At 38.9% G+C, this 23,012-nt stretch overlaps 1 protein-coding gene across 2 annotated transcripts in view; it reads left to right on the top strand.

The window, feature by feature from the left end:
- Positions 1 to 23,012, top strand: part of DYM (dymeclin) — a 391,990-nt gene that overhangs the window by 38,161 nt on the left and 330,817 nt on the right. For both annotated transcript variants that reach the window (XM_068994002.1, XM_068994001.1), the window contains exon 3: positions 17,034 to 17,086. In XM_068994002.1, coding sequence (XP_068850103.1) covers positions 17,034 to 17,086 — 53 coding nt within the window. The remainder of the gene's footprint in view (positions 1 to 17,033; positions 17,087 to 23,012) is intronic.

Here is a 23,012-nt window from a genome sequence, read left to right as displayed (position 1 = left end):
CTTGGTGCATTAAAAAGTGCTATAATAAACTTATATGTAGTTTTTATCCTTTGACTTTCTCCTATGAATAGACTCTTTTAAAACCTTAATGTTCCCACAGTTTAACCACTGAATGGGCTGATTCTTGTTAGTTTTGTGAATGATTTCCGTAATTCTTTCTTTGCTAAAGAAAGGGGAAAATGTCTTTAGAAGTGCTTCTATGCTTTTCTGAATGGTTACTTGTTGATTTTACTTAGGTTGCGTCTTAAGCTGACAAACATACAATCTGTTGGAGAATGTATGCTGTAGGCTGAAAATGACACTGTTAATGTAAAGTGTCAATTTTGACATCATTTTATAGTGGAATTTTCAGTGAAAAAGACTTACAAATTTTCATGTTTATTTTATGAACCTCATAGCTACTTAAATTGTTTAGCAAATCAGTGTCAGAAATCTATGAATAAATCTCCCTTCCACAATTTTCTGCCCATCTGGTTTTCATTAAAAGGTTTGAACTATGAGTTTATCATCTTTTGTTATTGAGATTCATATATGAGATTGGTGTGCTTAAAAGCAAAATAAAACCAGTCTAAATTACTGAAAGTTGTGAGTTAGGGAATATGTAATTTAAAATTTTAGCTTTCTTACCAAACTATTGTTTATGATTTCCTAGCTATTACAAAAATGATCTATCATCTTACCACTTCCCTTATTAGACTTAATTTTTCTGTTTTCTTCTACTTCTTTGTCATTCACATACTTTTTAAATGATTTAAATCATAACATATCATTTTTATAATGGATAATACATCTATGACAACTTCATTTAGGTATATATGGAAACTCTGATTAGTTACTTGTAATGTTCTAGGTTGATGTTATGTGGGTTTGCCTTAATAAAAATGTAGCTAAATATTCATATTGAAGTTGTATTACATGGACTTCCCTGGTGACTCAGGTGGTAAAGAATCTGCCTGCAATGTGAGAGACTTGGGTTTGATCCCTGGGTTGGGAAGATCCCCTGGAGGAGGGCATGGCGACCCACTCCAGTATTCTTGCCTGGAGACTCCCCATGGACAGAGGAGCCTGGTGGGCTGCAGTCCATGGGGTCACAAAGAGTCAACACAACTGAGCAACTAAGCACACATTCTTATTTTGTGACCTAAGTTACTTAGCTTCTCTGTTTCCATCACTTGTAGGGATGATGATAGTCCTATTTCCTTAGTCAACTTTTCAGGGTTTTTAAAAGAAGTCACATGAAATAATCAAGGTGAGAGAACTTAGAATAGTATATAGGCTTATTATATACTGCTTCCCTGATGGTTCAGATGCTAAAGAATCTGCCTGCGATGCAGGAGACCCAGGTTTGATCCCTGGGCTGGGAAGATCCCCTGGAGAAGGAAATGACAATTCACTCCAGTCTTCTTACCTGGAGAATTCTATGGACAGAGGAGCCTGGTGGGCTACAGACCACGGGGTCATGAAGAGTTGGACACGACTGAACAACTAACACTTTTACTTTATACATATTGCAAGTTGTAGCTAATCAGCAGATATATTTGCATATCAACAATTAATATGCTGAAGTCTTTTTTTTAAACAAACAAATTTATTAACATGTATATGTCACATGTACCTGGAAGATACCCAAGGAAACTTAGTACCTCCCCAAGATGGCCAAAGCCACCTGCTTAAATATCATCTTTAGCTAAAGACAAAAGAAAGGTTTCTTTTGGTTGAGGGAGTCAGGGAGGAAAGCCAGTTACAGGAAGTTAGCAGGAAAAGCTCAGGCTTCTCTGTCCATGGAATTCTCCAGGCTAGAATACCGGAATGGATAGCCATTCCCTTCTCCATGGGATCTTCCCAAGCCGGGGATCGAATGCAAGCCTCTGTATCGTACCAGGGAAGCCCAAAAGCACGGTACACAAAGGTAAATCTAAATTTAAATGCCTTCTCCATTGGTAAGTGTTTCTGGAAATTTAGTCATTTTTCTCTTCCTGGTAATAGGAGACACCTTTACATAAATGAAGATTGTCTTTATAAGTGTAATTTCACCTTCAGTTCAGTTCAGTTCAGTCGCTCAGTTGTGTCCGACTCTTTGCGATCCTATGAATCGCAGCCCGCCAGGCCTCCTGTCCATCACCAACTCCTGGAGTTCACCCAGACTCACGTCCATCGAGTCAGTGATGCCATCCAGCCATCTCATCCTCTGTCGTCCCCTTCTCCTCCTGCCTTCAGTCTTTCCCAGCATCAGAGTCTTTTCCAATGAGTCAACTCTTCGCATGAGGTGGCCAATGTACTGGAGCTTCAGCTTTAGCATCATTCCTTTCAAAGAAATCTCAGGGTTGATCTCCTTCAGAATGGACTGGTTGGATCTCCTTGCAGTCCAAGGGACTCTCAAGAGTCTTCTCCAACACCACAGTTCAAAAGGATCAATTCTTCGGTGCTCAGCCTTCTTCACAGTCCAACTCCCACATCCATACATGACCACTGGGAAAACCATAGCCTTGACTAGACAGACCTTAGTCGGCAAAGTAATGACTCTGCTTTTGAATATGCTATCTAGGTTGGTCATAACTTTTCTTCCAAGGAGTAAATGTCTTTTAATTTCATGGCTGCAGTCACTATCTGCAGTGATTTTGGAGCCCCCCAAAATAAAGTCTGATACTGTTTCCACTGTTTCCCCATCTATTTCCCATGAAGTGATGGGACCGGGTGCCATGATCTTCATTTTCTGAATGTTGAGCTTTAAGCCAACTTTTTCACTCTCCTCTTTCAGTTTCATCAAGAGGCTTTTTAGTTCCTCTTCACTTTCTGCCATAAGGGTGGTGTCATCTGCATATCTGAGGTTATTGATATTTCTCCTGGCAGTCTTGATTCCAGCTTGTGTTTCTTCCAGTCCAGCGTTTCTCATGATGTACTCTGCATAGAAGTTAAATAAGCAGGGTGACAATATACAGCTTTGACGTACTCCTTATCCTATTTGGAACCAGTCTGTTGTTCCATGTCCTGCATACAGATTTCTCAAGAGGCAGGTCAGGTGGTCTGGTATTCCCATCTCTCTCAAAATTTTCCACAGTTTATTGTGATCCACACACCTTATTACAAGAAGGTAACTCTTAACCTCGTTTTCAGAGCTTCTTCTGTTTCTGCAGTTTCTCAATACAACCAGCCCAAAATGATCTTTATATCAAAGAGACATATTTTGGGGTGGCACACTCTGCTCCCCTAATTCCCAACTTTGAGACTGCCCTACTAAGTTCTATTTTTGTTTTGTTTTTTTTTTTTTAATTTTATGTTTGACTGCACTGGATCTTCATTGCTCTGTGCGGGCTTTCTCTGGTTGTGGGAGGCAGGGGCTACTCTGGTTGGCAGTGTGAAGGCTTCTCACTGAGGTGGCTTCTCTTGTTGCGGAGCATGGGCTCTAGGGCACGCGGGCTTCAGTAGCTGTGGCGCGTGGGCTCAGTAGTTGCCGCTTCTGGGCTCGAGGGCACAGGCTCAGTAGTTGTGGTGCACAGGCTTGGAAGCTCCGTGGCTTTTGGGATGGTCATGGATCCGGGATCTAGCCTGCGTCTTCCGTATTGGCAGGTGGATTCTGTTATCACTGAGCCACCAGGGGAGCCCCTTATTGAGTTTTAGAATCTAGAAGCTGAGTGAACCATTCCAAGTGAACCATATCTCAGTGAACCATTCCAAGTCCTGAGAATAGAATCGTTGTTCAGTTAAAGGGTCATGTCTCATTTTAGGACGCAATTTTTCAAGTCAGCTTCCAAAGGTAGGCCTATATGGTGCAAACAATCAGATTTATTAAGAGTCATTTCTATAGAAACACAAGAAAAGTGAAGGTTAATGACTGAAGCAGAGTGTAAGCCCAGTTTTTGAGTCCTGAGAGTAGCTGGTTAAGATTTCTAGATGTTGGGCTCAAAGAATCTTTTTTCTTTTTGTTGTAAAATACAACTAGCAAAATTTACCATTTTAACCTTTTTTAGGTGTACATTTCACTGGCATTAAATGCATTTACACTGTGTGTAAATGATCACCGTCTAGATCACCCTCTAGAACTTTTCAACTTTCCAAGTATATGCTGAAGTCTTTGAACATACTTTTTAAATTTTTTTGGCCATGCTGAGAGGTGCATGAGATCTTTGTTCCCTGACCAGGGATCAAATTCAAGCTCCCTGCCTTGGAAGCACAGAGTCTTAACTGCTGGAACCACCAGGGAAGCCCTGAACATATCTTTTTTTGTAGAAAGTTAAACAGTTCTTTTCCTAAGTCTCCTCTTCCCATGTTGAAACACTCCCAAATTCTAAATTATTTGAGTTCAAATTACTGAAAATCTGCTAAATATAAACAGTACTTAGTTGCAATTTTGAGTTTTTAAAAATAAATTATTTTTCTCTGTAGTGTGAATAATTTTTCAAAAATTTCTGATTTTGTGTGGGAATCCAAATTGTTTCTGCATTTGAGAATATGATAAGATTCTCTCTTAGATTGCATTGTTGTTCTTCCACCTTTTTCCTTTCCTTAATCTCTGAGATCCAATACCATGGTCTGACAGTTTCCATTGGCACTCTTACATTTCTTAAAAATTCAAAGTGTGGACAGATGAAGGATGAGACACATGGGTTGATAGAAAAGAGAAAGTCAAAATAGAAAAAATATGTTGGATAGTAGAAATTGCCTGAAGGACCACAAACAATTCCTTCTGAGGCTGTATGTTGGCCCTGTGATGTAGGTCATAGGTCATCAGTTACCAGCCTAAGTATGCAGTTTCTGTTAACTCCAGTGGTGAGTATTTTACTGGCCAAGTGTAGCTTATCTGACCTGTTATACCAGCTGACTGAGATATGGTAAATAACTCATATATATTTTTGAGTAAAGTATTAGTTGCTCAGTTGTGTCTGACTCTTTGCGACCCCACGGACTGTAGCCCGCAAGGCTTGCCTGTCCATGGAATTCTCCAGGCAAGAATACGTGTGAAAATTATCAGGAATAGATACTAACTTCATTAGATGACCCATTTTATATATTTATTTTGGTTGTGGGCACTTGAATTCTTGAACTACAGGCTTCATATGAAATTAGGTTTTTTCCCCTACCAACAAATGTTCCTTCTTGTTTTATTTGTCACTTTTGGAAAACTGCTTGTCATCTGACAGTGGTACTCTGTTGATGAATGAAGGGATGTATGCTGTAACACTGAGCTCTGGTCTTTTTATTTTCATATACAAACTAAGGGCAGTGTCTCCCTGAGGTTGTGGTGGAGAGCAGATCTAACCATAAGGCCAGGGTTGTTTTTATTTTCTTCTGTCGCCTTGTGAATTGTGGCTGATGACATCTGGACACATTTTCTGCATAAGAGGGTAATACAATTGATTATCTCTTTTTATAATGAAAAAATACCCACAGTTTTAAAACATTTTTAATTGGAGGAGGATAATTGCTTTGCAGTGTTGTATTTCTGCCATATAACAGCGTGAATCAGCCATAAGTATACATATGTCCCTTCTCTCTTGAGCCTCCCTCCCACCCCACCCCTCTCAGTTGGTTGTCTTAGAGCTGAGTTTGCTGTATCCACTACTTTTTACTTTGTATTTGCTAAGTTTCTTCATTTTCTATCACAGTCGAGCATTTCAGTATCCTCTTCCCTATACCATTCTTCATATTAAGGCCAGAGTTGTTTGCCATGTCAGAGGATTGTAATTCAGAGTTTAAATCCAGAGAAGTTGTAAACTCTATACAGTGGTTCTTGATGTGCCCCACCTCCACGTTAGCTAATACAAAAGTTGATTGCCTGGTACAGTGAATGATTTTACGTGGTGTTGAATAGAACTTTAAAAAAAGTTACAGTGGCATGGTAATTTGCCAGTTAGATGTTACATCCTTTATGAGTTCCTCTCCATAGGCGATTTTAAAGGGGGGGAAAATCTGAATTTGTCTTGAAGGTTCTTATGCTTGCTTACTGTCAACATGTGCTTATCTGAATATAAAAATCATTGGATTAGGTGGAAAAGATCTGGGTTTGTAATTTTGCAGATTTAGGAATATTTGTGGGTTAAGCCACAGTTATGCATTTTGGTGGGAATGGTAATTGGTTAGATCTTTCTGGAATGCAATTTGCAGTATTCACCAAAACAAAAATGTCATTGATCTAGCAATTCCACTTCTAGAATTTATATTCAAGAGATGATTGGACAAGTTTAAGAAATGTATGTAGAGATGTATATGTTTAAAGACAATTGGTAGCAATGTTTATGATAATTGAAAATTGCTAACAATCTAAGTGCCAGTAAGGAGATGTGATGAATGAACAAGCAAATAAAAATGGTGCATCTGCACACTGGAACAGAATACAGGCAGTAATAATGAGTGTTTATAGACACTGCAAGGAGATCCAACCTGAAGGAGATCAACCCTGGGATTTCTTTGGAGGGAATGATGCTGAAGCTGAAACTCCAGTACTTTGGCCACCTGTTGCTAAGAGTTGACTCATTGGAAAAGATTCTGATGCTGGGAGAGATTGGGGGCAGGAGGAGAAGGGGACGACAGAGGATGAGATGGCTGGATGGTATCACTGACTCGATGGACGTGAGTCTGAGTGAACTCCGGGAGTTGGTGATGGACAGGGAGGCCTGGCATGCTGCAATTCATGGGGTTGCAAAGAGTTGGACATGACTGAGCGACTGAACTGAACTGATAGACAGAAAAATCCACAGCATGTTAAGTGGTTAAAGCCAGTTACAAAATCATTCATATAGCATAATCTTGTTTAAGCAAGACTGTGTTTTTAATATATGTATTTTTAAAATGTATATATTTATATAATTCTGTTTTAAGTTTTTATAGCTTTATTTTTATGATTTTTAACTTGTTATTTTGAAATAATTATAGATTCATAAGAAGTTGCAAAAAAAAAAAAAAATAGTACAGAGAGATTTCTTGCATCCTTTCCTGTTTCCCCCAATGGTATCATCTTTTGTAACTCTAGTTCAGTACCCGAACCAGGAAAGTGACATTGGTATAAGCCACAAAGATTATTGAGAGTTCAGCAGTTAGTGCAGTCATTTGCATCTGCATGTAGTAGTTGTTTAATCACTAAGTGGTGTCCGACTCTTTTGTAACTCCATGGACTGCCAGGCTTCTCTGTTCATGAAATTTCCCAGACAAGAATACTGGAGTGGGTTGCCATTTCCTTCTCCAGGGGATCTTCCCAACCCAGGGATGGAACCTGTGTCTCCTGCTTGGCAGGCAGATTCTTGACTACTGAGCCACCCGGGAAGCCATGTAGAGCTCTGGACAGTTGTGTCACATGTTAAACACCACCACAGTCTAGACGCATCACTGTTTCATCCTGGCAAGGCTCCCTTGTGCTTTCCCTTCATAGCCACACCCATTTTTGTTTTACTGGAATATAATGCTTTGCAGTGTTGTGTTAGTCTCTGCTGTACAATGAAGTGAATCAGCCATATGTATACATATATCCCCTCCCTCTTGGACTTCCCTCTAAACACCCCCATCCCACCCCTCTTGATGGGACCCCCATCCCACCCCTGTAGGTCACCACAGGATGCCGAGCTGAACTCTTTTGCCTTACAGCAGGTTCCGTCTAGCCAGCTGTTTCACATGTGGTAGTATATGTATGTCAGCCCAACTCCCAGGTCATCCCGCCCTCCTTTCCCCAGCCCTTGTCTGCGTGGCCTTTCTCTACTCCTGCATCTCTGTTCCTGCCCTAGAAAAGAGGCTCATGCACTGGTTCTGCCTCCCCCATCTCTAAACCCTGGCAGCCACTCTTCAGGTTTCTGTCTCTATAATTTTGTTATTTCAGGAAGGTTATTTAGAATCATGCACTAGGTAACATTTTGAGATTGGCTCTTTCACTCAGCATGGTATGCTTGAGTTCTGTCAGCTTATTGTGTATATCATAGTTTACTCCCCCCCCCGCCCCGCCCCCCCGCCCCCCTGCTGAGTAGTATTCTGTTGTATGTATCCTATAGTTTGTTTAAACAGTGACCTATTGAAGGACATCTGGATTGTTTCCAGTTTTTTGTTTTTATGAATAAATCTTCATAAACATTTGTGTCCAGGTTTTTCTATAGGTTTTTGTGTGAACGTAAGTTTTTATTACTTTGAGATAAATACTTAAGAGTACAATTACTGGGTTATGTGGTAAACGTTTAGTTTTATACAAGACTGCCAAAACTGTTGTCCATAGTGGCTGTATCATTTTACATTCTCATGAGTAATGTATATGATATCCAGTTTCTCTAAATCCTTGCCGCATTTGATGCTATCACTCTTGTTAATTATTTTAACAGCTCTGATAGGTGTCTAGCGTTACCTCATGGTGGTTTTAGCATAGTTCGTTTTTGCCGTAACAAATAAAAATCAATTTCCTTTTTAAAAAAGAAAAATTGCTTTGATCTAAGTTTCTTTCCTGCCACTTATTAAACATCACTTAATACTGAGAAGTTTTGCTAGGTGAATAAGGAATATTGATTTCCTTTGTAATCCACTGGGGTTGTGATTCTACTGTAGTAACATATTAATGGAAATAAAATCAAAGCAGATCATCTGCCATTGTTTGACATAGCTGTTTTGATGCTATTTCAAAATGTAGAACTACTTCAAAAATTACTACATTATGCTGTCTACTTCCCCTCTGCCCTGTAGAGAGGAGAAGGGTGAAGATTGGTAGATTAGTTATAAGATGCATTAAGGAATAAATAAATGCAAAGTTGACAGTTTAACATTCATGGATTTGTTTCCATTTGTTGTTGAGTATGTGGAGCTGAGTGCTGAGTACTTTCTGTGTAGTGTGAATTGCACTCTTAAGCATTTATCTCAAAAAAATAAAAACTTATGTTCACACAAAAACCTGTACTTTCTGAGTACATCATAGTGTAGCCCTCACAACTGTCCTATCAGATAGTCTCATTCTTACCTTCATTTACATGTGAGGAAACTGAGATGCTCAAATTAAGTATCTTGGCCAGTCCTACCAATTGGAATGAGGAAGCTGGAGTTGAAATATGTGGCTTTGGAATTTTTCATTATATGGGAGCATATGTTGTCTTCAGTAATGGGAATGGTTGGAAATCTATTGTGCCAGAGTGAGTTTGTTAATTGATGGTAACGGTTAAATTGAGAGGTAGCACACTTGGGGTATAAGAATTGAAAGTGACCAGCCTGTGAATCTAGTGGCTATAGAGTCATCCATATTATTTCCATTGCTATTTCTTCCTAGTGTTCCAGTTTGATGTATTATTTTAGTGGAATTAAACTAGAATTTTTAAAGATAATGTACTTGACTGAGTTCTGCTCTAGTAACAGTTAGTGGTTTATCTAAGTTTACTGGCCCAACAGTGGGCAACACTGGTCAGTCATAGTGGTTGTTGGGTGAGCACACGGTTAGGCTTTATTGTATGTATCTCTAGGGACACTATTATTGTTGTTGATGCTGGTCACATTATCTTTTTGTCTTTTGCTAAGAATCTGAGGATGATTGAAGATGTTTAACCATTGTATACCTGAAGCACCTTGCTGGTGCTGTTAAGAGTTCTGTTCGTGTATATTTTTGAGTATCTGTTTGTTGGTTTCCTAGTTTATGTAGGATAAAATCCAAACTCCTTAAGGTGGCATTAAAGTTCTTCTCTCTTTTGCTTTTTTTTTTTTTTACCTTACAAGTCTTCTCTGCTACCTACTCTCCCCACTTACTTGGCTTTCTCATGGTGAATGTTGGTGCACTCAGCAGAGGTGGCAGAGATGACATTGATTATTTGAGACATAACTTAGAAGTCGTCCAGCCATGTTACTGATACTCAGTGGGGCCTTTTGTGAAAACTCTCACTGGAGCCGGTAGAGAATGAGAGGTTGGTTTTGATGACAGTTCTCTCCCGAGGGATAGTCTCTTCATGAAATCAGAGCAGAGAAGGGGATAGACTTACTATATAGCCCAGAAATGGCTGTGGTAATGTTTAAAGAACTTCCCTGAAGTTGTGAAAATCTTGATAATCATTCCCTTGCTGAATTATCTTCAGGAAAGCCAGTGGAGGTTCTTAAAACAGGACAAAGCCCTAGACCAGTTTCAGATACTCCCATGTGCATGACAGATTCTCGAGCATGGCTCTTCGGCTCCATCGGTCCTGTTGTCCACTGGGATGTCACTTGTAAAACTGAGATTCCTGTTCTGTGAATCCATCTGGTTTGGTTGCTGCAGGAGTGATAGTGCTCTGAGGAGGAGGAGCTGGTCTGCTCTCACATACAGGGATTGCTTCGGACAGAGCCACACCTGATCCTTGGATCAATAGGATTGTTTATCTATTAGAGTTTAGTTCCCTTAGCAAATGTTTGCTTGAGGTGACTAGTTTTCAGTATTTATTCCTAATCTCCCATTAATGACGTTTCAGATGGACCTTGTGGAGTTAATGTATACAGGAAGTTTGAAGACCTCTGTGGTGTTAATTTATTTAATCTGTATTGGTGTGAATATTTGACTGCTCCTTCTTTGCCCCTCTATTGTATGCTTCTGGTGCCCCAGAAGCTTTGTTGCTTTCAGAAACAGTATTCAGTTTCTAATTGTAATTGTCTTGGAAACAGGCATATTTTGCAGTTGAGTTTTACTTTTATTTACTGCAAATGATGATTTGTTAGTTGCCTGCTGCCAGAACATCTGAGCTCATTTGTTTAACTCAACGGTACTGTGCATAGATGCCTGTAACACGCGGCAGCAGTTACCAGCCATCCCAGTTGCTTACCACCCCTTTTTAGCTCTAAATCAAACAAATGGGAAAGAAGATTATTCTTAAAATGTTCCAAGAAGTTTAAAATTTTGGAGGATGGGAGGAAAGGAATTCTATTATAACAGTGTGTTGCTTTTGGCAAGGGTGTCCCTGGCTGGTTTCTTTTGTAGAAATAACAGTTCAGAGTGCAGAAAATGCAACAAACAGAGCTCTGTAAATCCTTAATTTCATAGGTAACTGTCATGTGTTTTTCTTCTGGCTGAGCCACTATCAGGTGTGGTGGGGGGAGGCATGGGCGAATGAGACACTTTCCCTCTTCTCACAGAGCTTATAGTCTGGACATTCAAGATGCTATGACCTGTGGTGGTGATTTTTGAGGCTGGGTATGAGCTGTGTTGGATTGTGGCCATCAGTAGGGGACCCAGGCCCTAGGGGCCTAATCGCAGAATGGCAGTGCTGGCTGGCTCACCACCAGACAGAGCTTTCCAACAAAGGTGGGATAATTCCTTGAGTGACCAAGAAATCAGCCTGCTTCAAAAAGATACATTATTTTACATTTGGAAACAAATCTGGTTTTGAATTGTGCTGGAGAAGACTCTTGAGGGTCTCTACCACTGCAAGGAGACCAAACCAGTCAATCCTAAAGGAAATCAACCCTGAATAGTCATTGGAAGGACTGATGTTGAAGCTGAAGCTCCAATACTTTGGCCACCTGGTGGGAACAGTAAGCTCATCAGAAAAGACCATGATGGTGGGAAAGACTGAAGGCAGGAGGAGAAAAGACAACAGAATGAGATGATAGAATGGTATCACCAACTCAGTGGACATGAGTTTGAGCAAATCTGGGAGATAGTGAAGGACAAGGAAGCCTGGCATGCTGCAGTCTGTGGAGTTGCAAAGATTGGACCTGAATTAGTGTCTGAACAACAACAACAAAGGTGTCTTTAAAAATATTTTTTAAAAAAATTAAACTTGGGGATGGACATTGCCTTGAAATCTAGAGAATGTGAAGTATTTCCTGAGGGAGGGGAAGAAATCAATTTTGTCCTCTTAAGTGTCTGACAAAAGGCTTTCATTGATTCGGTGCATTTTTATTAAGTGCCTGATTTGTACTAGGCTGGGAATGTGTTGATGAGCCAGGAGCCCCCTGTCTAGTGGGGGACATAGATAGATAAATGGTTTGTCTTGCTACAGGGTGCTCAGTTTCATGATTGAGTACTTTTGGGATAGAAACCAGGCTTCTTACCAGGGCTTAGGTGATCAGAGGTGGTTCCCTGGAGGAAATGGTGTCCAAACCATCCTCACTGATACATGTTGGAATTAATTCTTTTTTCAGGCTTATACTGTATTCAAAAGAAACCAGAACCTTGTTTTGGTTTTTGTTTTGGGAACACTCAATACCTTTCTGTTGAGTGTAAGTTGAGAAACTGAACTCTGTACTCCAGACATCTGGTATATTTCTCCAGACTTGTAGTTAGTTTACTGTTCTCCAGTGTTGACTAACCTCTGCTTCCCAAAATCTGCCAGGCTTCTGTGGCTGCCATGCCTTTGCATACACATTCCTTGTGTCTTGAAAGCCTTCCCTTTTTGTCTGCCCAGCTGCCTTCTCTTCCTCCTTCGGGATGGTTACCTCTTCCGGGATGCCTTTCTTGACTGCTCATAGGGTGGGTTGGGTGCACCTCCCGGAAGCTCATGCATAGGGCTGGGTTTGATCTCTGTACTTCCCCTGCACCAGAGAGTCTGTTTCTTCACTCCAGTGTGTAGCCTGGAGGCAGAGACAGCATATTTCACAGAGCCCGGCATGTCCTGGGCACCCAGGCAGTGTTTGTTGAACAAGTAAATTCTGAAGCTTTTGAAGGTTATAGCTACATGTGTATAATTGAAGCTCTTGGTTCCAGCTGGTTTTAAGAGAGTGTTATTGACTGAAGAAAGTAGACGTACCAGTGAAACAGATTTTATACATGTGGTCTAGTTATTAACCTCGTAAAACTCTTCACAATCTTTTGCATTTTATACCTCTTTATTTTTATTTTTTGCCGAAGTAACCCATAAACTGAGTAATTCATAGTTCCTACTTCTTGCCAACTACTAATGTGTATTATTAAATCTGACCGCAGTGATTTATTAATTAGAAGTCTTTCACTTTTTAGCAAAAATCAATTTGATTTAGCGTATGTCAGTAAAAGGAAGGGGCTTATGTGATGAAGAGACAGGGCTGTCTCCTAGAACCCCAGAAACACAGCTAGGCTTCAGGAAGAACTGGTCTCAAGAATTAGAAGGCCAGTGGGAATCCTGAGTGTCTTTTTTGTTTATCTCTGCCACTCCGTGGATAGAGGATGGCTCCCTGTAACCCTCAGCTTGGCAGCCCGTTTCCAGCCATGTGGATAACCTGTCTTTCCATCTCAATTCCAAATTCCCTAAGACTCTGGCATAGCTTAGACTCTGATCCAGTCAGCTATGGCCAGGGAGTGGGGTCAGGCTGAACAAGCCTGTCTGCCTCTGCTCACCCCTGAGGAGTAAGTTGGTGGGACTGTAGAAGAAAGGGAAGGGAGGACAGCAGACAGATAATGTGTGGTGGGCAGACACTCCAGAAATACCTAATGCGGGGATAAAGACCAGGGACGTATGAACAGTTGACTGTACAATCATTTCTAGGTAATTTTGGCTAAAAGTTTTTCAATCTTAGAAGAAACTTTAAAGATTTACTTTGAAAAAATATTTATCTTTGAATATGAATATAATGTGGGGCTTCCCTGGTGGTTCAGAGGGTAAAGCATCTGCCTGCAATGCAGGAGACCCGGGTTCAATCCCTGGGTCGGGAAGATCCCTTGGAGAAGGAAATGGCAACCCACTCCAACATTATTGCCTGGAGAACCCCACGGACAGAGAAGCCTGGTGGGCTACAGTCCACGGGGTCGCAAAGAGTCAGACATGACTGAGCGACTTCACTTTCTTTCTTTTCTTGAGATTCTTAAGGTAATAGCATATTCATTGAAGTAGTTAGTTCTACTACTAGTAGTTAGTAGCTTTGTGTGTATGTACAACACTTCTTATGCATGATACTGACTTCAGTTGCTGGGAGACAAGTTCTGGATATAATAGATATAAAATTATAATAAAATATAAAATATATATAAAATTTAATAGATATAAAAGGTTAGACTGGCATGTATGTGAAGTTTTCTAGTGGCCACATTAAAAATGTAAAATGAAACAGGTGAAATTCATTTTGAAAGTATATTTTATTTGGCTCAACATATCCCCAAAGTTACAATTTCATGAACATAAGGACTAATAATGAAGTATTTTCTGTTTTTTTTAACAATTTTTGAAATCCGGTATGTATTTTGTATACCAGTGCATCTTGGTTTGGACTGGTCACATTTCAAGCGGTCAGTCACTACGTGTAACTAGTGGTTACCATATTGGACAGCATAGTTCTAAAACAGTTAAAGTAATCCATTTTCTTTCATAGTTTCTCTAAAATTTTCTTGTCAAAGGCGTCAGTACTTATGGATTGTTCTTTTCAAAATATGCTTCAGTGGCAACAGCAGAGCACCCTAGGAGGTAGGGATTTTTCAGCTTGCCCTGAAAGAGTTGCCTGTGTGGAGCATTCACGGTGTGCCATGTGTATGGGCAGAAAAGAACATTTTCAAACCAGTCACCAGGCTGTTAAGGGCTGGTTCTTTTTTTTTTTTTTTTTACTTTATTTTACTTTACAATACTGTATTGGTTTTGCCATACATTGACATGAATCCACCATGGGTGTACATGCGTTCCCAAACATGAACCCCCCTCCCACCTCCCTCCCCATAACATCTCTCTGGGTCATCACCGTGCACCAGCCCCAAGCATGCTGTATCCTGCGTCGGACATAGACTGGTGATTCGATTCTTACATGATAGTATACATGTTACAATGCCATTCTCCCAAATCATCCCACCCTCTCCCTCTCCCTCTGAGTCCAAGGGCTGGTTCTTGTTCTTACTAGACTACTGACTGATTCCTGGAATGTTACTTAAACTCCTTGGAAGCCTCTGTTTGCTTATCTATTAAAATAGGGTTTTTAACTGTCCTCATTAGAAGAGGTTTTCATATGCTAATAAATTTTGAAAGGGCTTTGAAAAACTTCAAAGATTTTACATTACACAAACTGAAAGCATTATTTTTATTTATTATCAGGGAAAAAAGTACTGCATTTTGGCAACAGTAGTAGCTATCATTGAGGTTTTACTTTATGCCAGGCACTGTTCTAAGTGCTATATTACATAATTTAATAATAACACCTTTTGAAGCAGGTACTTTTTTTTTTTAATAATTTCTGTTTTATGTATGAGAAAGCTAAAAGATAATAATCCTAAGTTTACACTGCTAGTAAGTAGTTGAATTGGAATGCACTTTGTTTTAATTGTGGCAGAATACATACAACATAAAATGTATCATTTTAACCATTTCTAAGTGTTCACTTCTGTGATATAAGTACATTCACATTGTTGTTTAATTATCTCCATTATCCATCTTGGGAACTTTTTCATATTCCCCAGCTGAAACTCCATACTCTCCACATACTAGCTTGCCATCTCCCTGCTCCCCACCTCACTGTTCCCAAACGCACCAGCAGCAACCACCTTTCTGCTTCGTCTCTATGGGCTGCCTACTCTAGGAACCTTATATATGTGGAGTCATACAATATTTGTCTTTTTGTGATTGGCTTATCTCACTTACTGTAATGTCTTCAGTGCACATCCGTGTTGTAGCGTGTGTCAGGGTTTCCCTTTTTAAGGCCGAATAATATTCCATTATACACCTGTACCATATTTTGTGCCATCATTCATCCTTTGATGGACATTTTGTTGCTTCTGCCTTCTGGCTGTCGTGAATAGCGCTGCTGTGTATTAGTGTACAAGTATCTCTCCGACTCCATGCCTTTAATCCTTTTGGATGTATGTATACCCAGAAGTGGAACTGCTGGATCGTATGGTAGTTCTGTTTTTGATTTTTTGAAAAATTGGCATACTGTTTTTCACAGTACTTGCTCCATTTGGCATAACCATCAGCAGTACACAAAGGTCCCAGCTTCTCTACATACCCTCCAACACTTCTTTCATTTTCTTTTCTTTTCCTTCTCTTTAAAAAAAAATAACTCAGCCTTAATGGATGTGAAGTAGTATTCATTGTGGTTTTGAGTCACATTTCTCTAAATGACTAGTGATAGTGAACATCTTTTTTCTTACACCTGTTGGCTATTTTTATGTCTTTGGAAACATAAAGTCTGCAAAATCTGAATCCTTTGCAGATATTTAAATTGCTTTTTTTGTTTTTGTAGAGTCAGAGTTTTTTAGAAATGTATTTTGGGTATTAATGCCTTATCAGCTATATGATTTGCAAATACTTTCTCTCATTTGGTTGGGTTGACTTTTCACTCTGTTGATAGTATTCCTTGATATGCAAAAGTTTTTAATTTTGATGTAGCCCATTTGTTTTCTTTTGATGCGTGTGTTTTTGGTGTCATATGTAAGAAACCACTGCTGAATCCACTGTCATGAAGCTTCCCTACTTTTTAAATCTAAGAGGTTTATGTCTGTCTCTGTCTATGCCTCCTGTCTTTGTCAGTTTGCATCTGCCTCAGTTTTTCTGTATATTTATAAATTATTGGAGTTTATACATGTGTTTTGTCTCTTGTTTCTTTTTCAGTGTTGTTGAACTGTTTGAAAGTATTATAAAAAATAATAGCATTTATCTAAAGAAGTTTAATCTTATGATAAGTACTTACCTTGAAGCTGGGCACATGAGTCTCCCGCCTTGTGCTCTGCGTTTGGAAATACCTTTCTTGAATTTTTCTATAAGTCCCTCCAGTCCCGCCTCTCCTCTCTGCTTACATACCTAAAAGGCAACGCGCCCCAGTTGCTTTTTTTTTAGGTGTTTCATGTTGAGAATTATAGTAAATTTTCTAATTACATTGAGAATAGAAGTTTTATTTTGCTGATTTACTGTTTACCAATGTACACTGTATTTTCCTTCTGAGTTTTTATTATGTTTATTTTTATATATTCCTTTAACTGGTTAGTATGAACATGATTGAAAGTGAAAGCTACTCAGTCATATCCAACTCTTTGCGACCCCATGGACTATACAATCCATGAAATTCTCCAGGCCAGAGTACTGGAGTGGGTAGCCTTTCCCTTCTCCAGGGGATCTTCCCGATCCAGGAATTGAACTGGAGTCTCCTGCATTGCAGCTGGATTATGATTAGTGTTATAGTTAGGAACATGATTAGTGTTATAGTTACTAATTACCTTTCTTCTCTTTCTCCAGTACTGAGTTGAAGCTCCTAGAGGAGGCAACCATTTCAGTCTGCAGGTCTTTAGGTAAGGAGGAAAAATGAGTGTGTGTGAGTGTGTGTGTGTGTGTGTATGTGTGTGTGTGTGTGTATGTGTATGTGTGTGTGTGTGTGTGTGTGTAATGTGGGGCAGTTATTTTAAAATTTCTGTTAACAAATTTTGTTACTGCAATATGAATTGAATTGATGAAGTGATATATTTTTGATGATGATAATTATGATTGTACTAATTATTCTTGGTGCTCATTGATGCCACTAGAGGGTACCATTCAGTTAACAGCAGTGAGACGCATGGTTGCATAATTTGCAGTCATGGTAATGGACTCTGCTAAGACATAGAGCTTGTTCTTTTTGCAAATTTTGAAATACTGAGAAAAGCCCCCAATATTGTTTGTTTTGTAGTTGCACGTATAGTTCCTAGAGAATATAGGATCATTCATCCTTTGCCAGTTGCAAAAGATGCTGTTGTTGGTTATGTTAACTAGAATAATTATTACTCATTAATAGGAAAATATATTCGGAAGCTCTTCAAATTAGTAATAACAACCTTGTGTTAATGGTAAAGTGCCTGAGCTCTGGAATTATTTTATGGTCTTAATTATAGCTCTGCTACTTAATTATTAGCTGAGCTTTAATTTCTTAATCTAAATTGCAGAATTTTTGCAAGGAAAAGTCAGATAACATGAAATATCCAGTACAGTGCCTAACATTTGTCATTATTCATTATTTCTGTCAATAAATGTTACCTTTTTTGGACCTCACTTCTCAAATACTTTACTGTCCAATTGGTAACAATTGGAAAGAAATGTATGGCTTAAAAAATGTGGATAATTATACTTACATTTCACTGTTGCTTTGAAAATTAGAGGTAGTATATCTGTGAAACAAGTGGGGCACAAGAGCTTAACGAGTGATGACAAGCTTGTTTTTAAATCAGGCTTATGGATATGCTCCATGTAAGCTAACTCCCCTTTAACTTACTCTGCCAGAAACAGTCTTTGATGAAATATTTTTGCTTTTAAAAACAAATTATGTTGGTAATGATAGAGGCGTTATTATAATAGTTGCCTTGAATTTTTTCTTTAGTTATAACCATAGATTTTGAGAATTTTGTACTAAATAGAGCTGACTTTCAAAAACCTGTGTGACAGTTTGCTGAAAATTAATTTTGTATAACAGTGATATCAGTGAAGTTATTATGATATAGTTTTTAAGTGACCTTGGGGTTTTTACAAAAATAGCATTTTAAAATTGGGAATAATACTTATTAATACAATGTGGAGAGCATACTAAAATGTAAAAAAGGTAGTATTTGCTCATATTCCACAACCTTCACAAAGCTGTTGTTAATATTTTGCCTTCTGTTATTTCTTCTTTGGATATACGTTTACATACGTATTAAATACACACATACAATTATTTCAATCTGTGTTTTTCACTTGGTGTTATATATTTAAGTATGTCATTCTGTATTTAAAACCACTTTGGAGAATAGCAAAAAGAAAAATCACTGCTAATCTTTTGTGATAAGATCAAAATCTTAGCAGAGTATTCTGTGTGTATTGATTTATATGCACAGTTTTATGTAAATGATATTATTTATATGTTATTTTCACTTAGCAGTACTCAGGAGCTTCTTTTCATGTCAATAGATATAAATGCATATAGATTTATTCAAGGGTTTTGTGGGTATATGACAATTCTCTTTTATTTTTTGGTCTGAAAATGTTTTCATTTTTCCTTTACTTTTGGAAGAGAGGTGTGCTGGGTGTAGAATTCCAGTTTGGCAGTAATTCTTTCCATACTCTAAGGACACCATTCTGTTATTTTTCTGGTTGTTCTCATTTTGTTGAGATTAAAGCTGTCAGTGTTAGTGTTGTTCTTTTGAAAAAAAAAAAATGGAGGTTTTTCCCTTCTGGATACTTTTGTGTTTTTTTTTTTAATCCTTTGGTTTTCAGCATCTTAGAATATGCTCAGGAGTATTTTTCCTTCCTTTTTTCTTTCCTTCATACCTTTTTCCTTCCTCCTCTTTCCTCCCTCCCTCCCTGCTTGTTAGATCTGTGGTTTGATGTCTTCCATCAATTTTGGAAAATTCTCAGCCATTATTGGTTTATATTAATACATTATTTCTGTCCTGTTCTGTCTTTTCTCTCCTTCAAGGGTCTCTGTTATACTTCCGTTAACATTTTCACTATGTCCCATATATTTGTTAGGCTCTTTTTTTTTTTTTTTTTGTATTTTACTTTTTTTTCCTCTCTGACCTTCCATAGGATATTTTCTATTAATCTGTCCTTAGTTTACTAATCTTTTCTTCTGTTAAACCATCTATTGAGATTTCTAAAATGAAAGTTAAATATTAGAATGGCGTTAGATTTATAGAAAAGTTGCAAAACCATGTAGAGAGTTCCCGTATAACCCTCATCAGTTTCCTCTATTGTCAACAACTTACATTTATACGGCATATTTGTCCCAACTAAAGAGTTAACGTTGGTACATTACTATTATCTAATCTTGACCCTCTTTTCAGATTTTACTAGTTTTCCCACATGTCCTTTTTCTTTTTCAAGATGCTACATTGCATTTAGTCATCAAGTCTCTGTAACCTCCTCTGGTCTCAGACTTTCCTCATTTTTAATGACTTTTAAGCGTTTTGAGAAATGCTGGTAGAGTATTTCCAGAATGTCCCTCTATTTGTTTGATGTTATTCTCATGGCTAGATGGGAGTTACGGGTTTGTAGGCATCACAGAGGTGATGTGCTGATCTCAACACATCATATCAGGGGTACATGCATGAGTTTCACTGATGATGTTGACCTTCACTGTGTGGCCAGTGTTGTGTTTGTCCATTTTCTCCACTGTAAAGTTGTGTCCCCTGTTCTCTGTTGCTTTCATTTTGAAGGACAGTTTTTCTAGATACAGAGTTCTTGGTTGGCATTTATTTTCTCTCGTCCCTATGACTAGGTTATTCCATTGCCTTTTGGCCTCTTTTCAGATGGAAAGTCTGCTGTTTAATTGTATTGTTGTTCTCTTGTAAATAAGTCATTTTTTTTGTTGCTAATTGCTGTCAAGATTTTGCCTTAACTTTTACAAAATTTTGAAATTTATTCTTTATTCTATTTGGGGTTTTACTTAGATACATAGATTAATGTTTTTATCAATTTGGGGATGTTTGTGGCCATTATTTTTGTTGGGCTTTTTGTATTCATCTTTATTATTTGTATCTACACATGAGGCACTCTGGGTCCAAGACAAATTTCTTTACCTCATAGTGAATTTTAAGTGCATTCCTGTCTGTTTCCCCCTAGTTCTTACCTGTTAGAATAGTGCTGTGAGAGCCAAGTCAGTTGTTTTATGTAAGGAGGTGAAGATTGCTCTGTGTTCACCTTGTTTGCTTCTTACCAGTTGTTTTTTGGGACTTGTTACCTTTGAATCTGTTTAGCAAAGTATCAGGTGAGATGATTGGCATTGAGTGTTCTGGTTGGAGTAGACAAAAGTACTTTTAGCAGTTAGGCCTGCTAATGATCCAACAAATAAAACTTTTGTTCAGTTCTATAGGATTTGTGTTTTGTTAAAGGGCTTCCTGTTTTTTGGGGTGGAAAAGGACTGTCCTCATTCAGCATTTTTCATGAGCATTGATTTTTGTGTATTTCTTCATGGGTGTTTTATCTTTAATTCCTTATTAAAAAAAATTTCCCACCCATACAAAAGCAGACAGAGAATAATACAATGACCTCCCATATGTTCATCTCCCAGTTCCAGTCATTTTCAACTCATGACCGGTCTTGTTTCATCTGTTGTTCGGTTGCCTAGTCTTGTCCGACTCTTTGTAACATGTGGACTGGAGCATGCCAGGCCTCCCTGTCCCTCACCATCTCCTGGAGTTTGCCCAGGTTTGTGTTCATTGCATCAGTGATGCCATCCAACCATCTCATCCGCTGATGCCCTCTTCCCCTTCTGCCCTTGATCTTTCCCAGCATCAGGGACTTTTCCAGTGAGTCATCTATTCATATCAGATAACTGAAATACTGGAGCTTCAGCATCAGTCCTTCCAGTGAATATTCAGGGTTGATCTCCCTTAAGATTGACTGGTTTGATCTTGCTGTCCAGAGGACTTTCATGAGTCTTCTCCAGCACCACACTTTGAAAGCATCATCTGTATCTCTCACTTATTTATTGGCATATAAACATGTGTAGAAAAGTGCACAAATAAAAAAAGTATATATGAATCCAAAAACATATCCTCACATAATTAATTTGGCACAAACCTTAAGCATTATATTTTTCATCCATAGATATTGTGGTATGTATCTCATAGTAATGATTTTTTAAAGGAAAAAATACCATTATCTACTAAAAACAAATTTTTAGTATCATAAAACATCCAGTGACTCTTCAGATTTCTATTTGTCTCAGTTTGTTTGAATCAGGAGCCAAATAAAGTACACACGTTATTATTAGTTAATGTGTCTTTACAATTCTTTTTCATAGCTAATTTCTCCTGAATTTCTTTCCCTCCTCCACCGCCCCCAATTTTTTCTTATTGAAGAAAGTGAATAGTAGAGTTTTCCACAGTGAGATTTTGTTGATTGCATCTTCATAGATGTTAACATGTCTCTGTCCTCTGTGTTCAGTACATTGGTTATTGGACCTTGAGCATCCATTGGGTATTCCCAATGGGAATAGGCATTTTAGTGAGATTATTATCATTATCTGAGTATTACCTAGACTTTGCTTGAACTCCTGTGGACACAGAGAATTCCTTTTTCACACAGTCATTTTAGTTAACAGATTCAAGCTCTAGAGTCAAATTAGTTTTCTACAAAGTATTATCATTACCTGAATTTTACAGGTGAAGAAACTGAGGTAGAGAGGTTAAAGAAGTTGACAGGTGTCACACAGCTAGTCAAGTGGTGGAGTTGAGCTTTGAACCTAGTCACTTTTTATAGTCTAGTTCCACATGCCTTTCTGCCTTCCTGTCAGATATCCCCTGTTCTTACTCTGGCTCCTGAAGCTCCAGAGCACAGGCTTTAGGGGCGTGGGCTTCAGTTAGTTGCAGCACGCCGCGTCAGGAGCTGCAGTGTGCAGGCTGAATTGCTCTGAGGCATGTGGAATCTTCCGGGACTTTTAAGCTAAACCCAAAGCTTAAAAGTAGGAAATTTTTGATTCAGAGTGAAACTCTAACAATATCTAATCCCATGCCTATTCTAGATTATGAAAGCTGGACAAAACCTGCCCTAACTTAGTTGCCCCTTGGTACTCATTAGTGGAGTTCTTCACCCAGCAGCAGTGGGCATCACCTGGGAGACTGTCACAGATGCAGAATCACTCCACACATGTGGAATCAGAATATAAGCTTTAATGAGAATGCTGTGTGATTTAAATGCCTGTTGAACTTTGAGAAGCACTGTCAACTTCAGTAGTGTAGGGTGGCCATGGGATTCTGCACTTCCAACAAGCTCCCAGGTAAATGCTGTTGCAGCTAGTCCACGAACCACACTTGGATTAGCAAGGTGCTACACATTTTATCATAATGAGAAGATTATGCAGTTACTTGGGTCTGCTCTCAAGCTGTGACAAGAACACATACCCAGTAGATCAGTTCAGTTCAGTTCAGTCATGTCCGACTCTTTGCGATCCCATGAATTGCAGCACGCCAGACCTCCCTGTCCATCACCAAATCCCAGAGTTCACTCAGACTCATGTCCATTGAGTCAGTGATACTATCCAGCAATCTCATCCTCAGTCGTCCCCTTCTCCTCCTGCCCCCAATCCCTCCCAGCATCAGAGTCTTTTCCAATGAGTCAACTCTTCGCATGAGGTGGCCAAAGTACTGGAGTTTCAACTTTAGCATCATTCCTTCCAAAGAAATCCCAGGGCTGATCTCCTTCAGAATGGACTGGTTGGATCTCCTTGCAGTCCAAGGGACTCTCAAGGGTCTTCTCCAACACCACAGT

The sequence above is a fragment of the Capricornis sumatraensis genome, chromosome 21, assembly GCF_032405125.1.
Source record: "Capricornis sumatraensis isolate serow.1 chromosome 21, serow.2, whole genome shotgun sequence".
Taxonomy (NCBI): Eukaryota; Metazoa; Chordata; class Mammalia; order Artiodactyla; family Bovidae; genus Capricornis; species Capricornis sumatraensis.
Note: the sequence above shows the minus strand (reverse complement) of the source record. Positions and strands in the feature narration are given on the sequence as shown.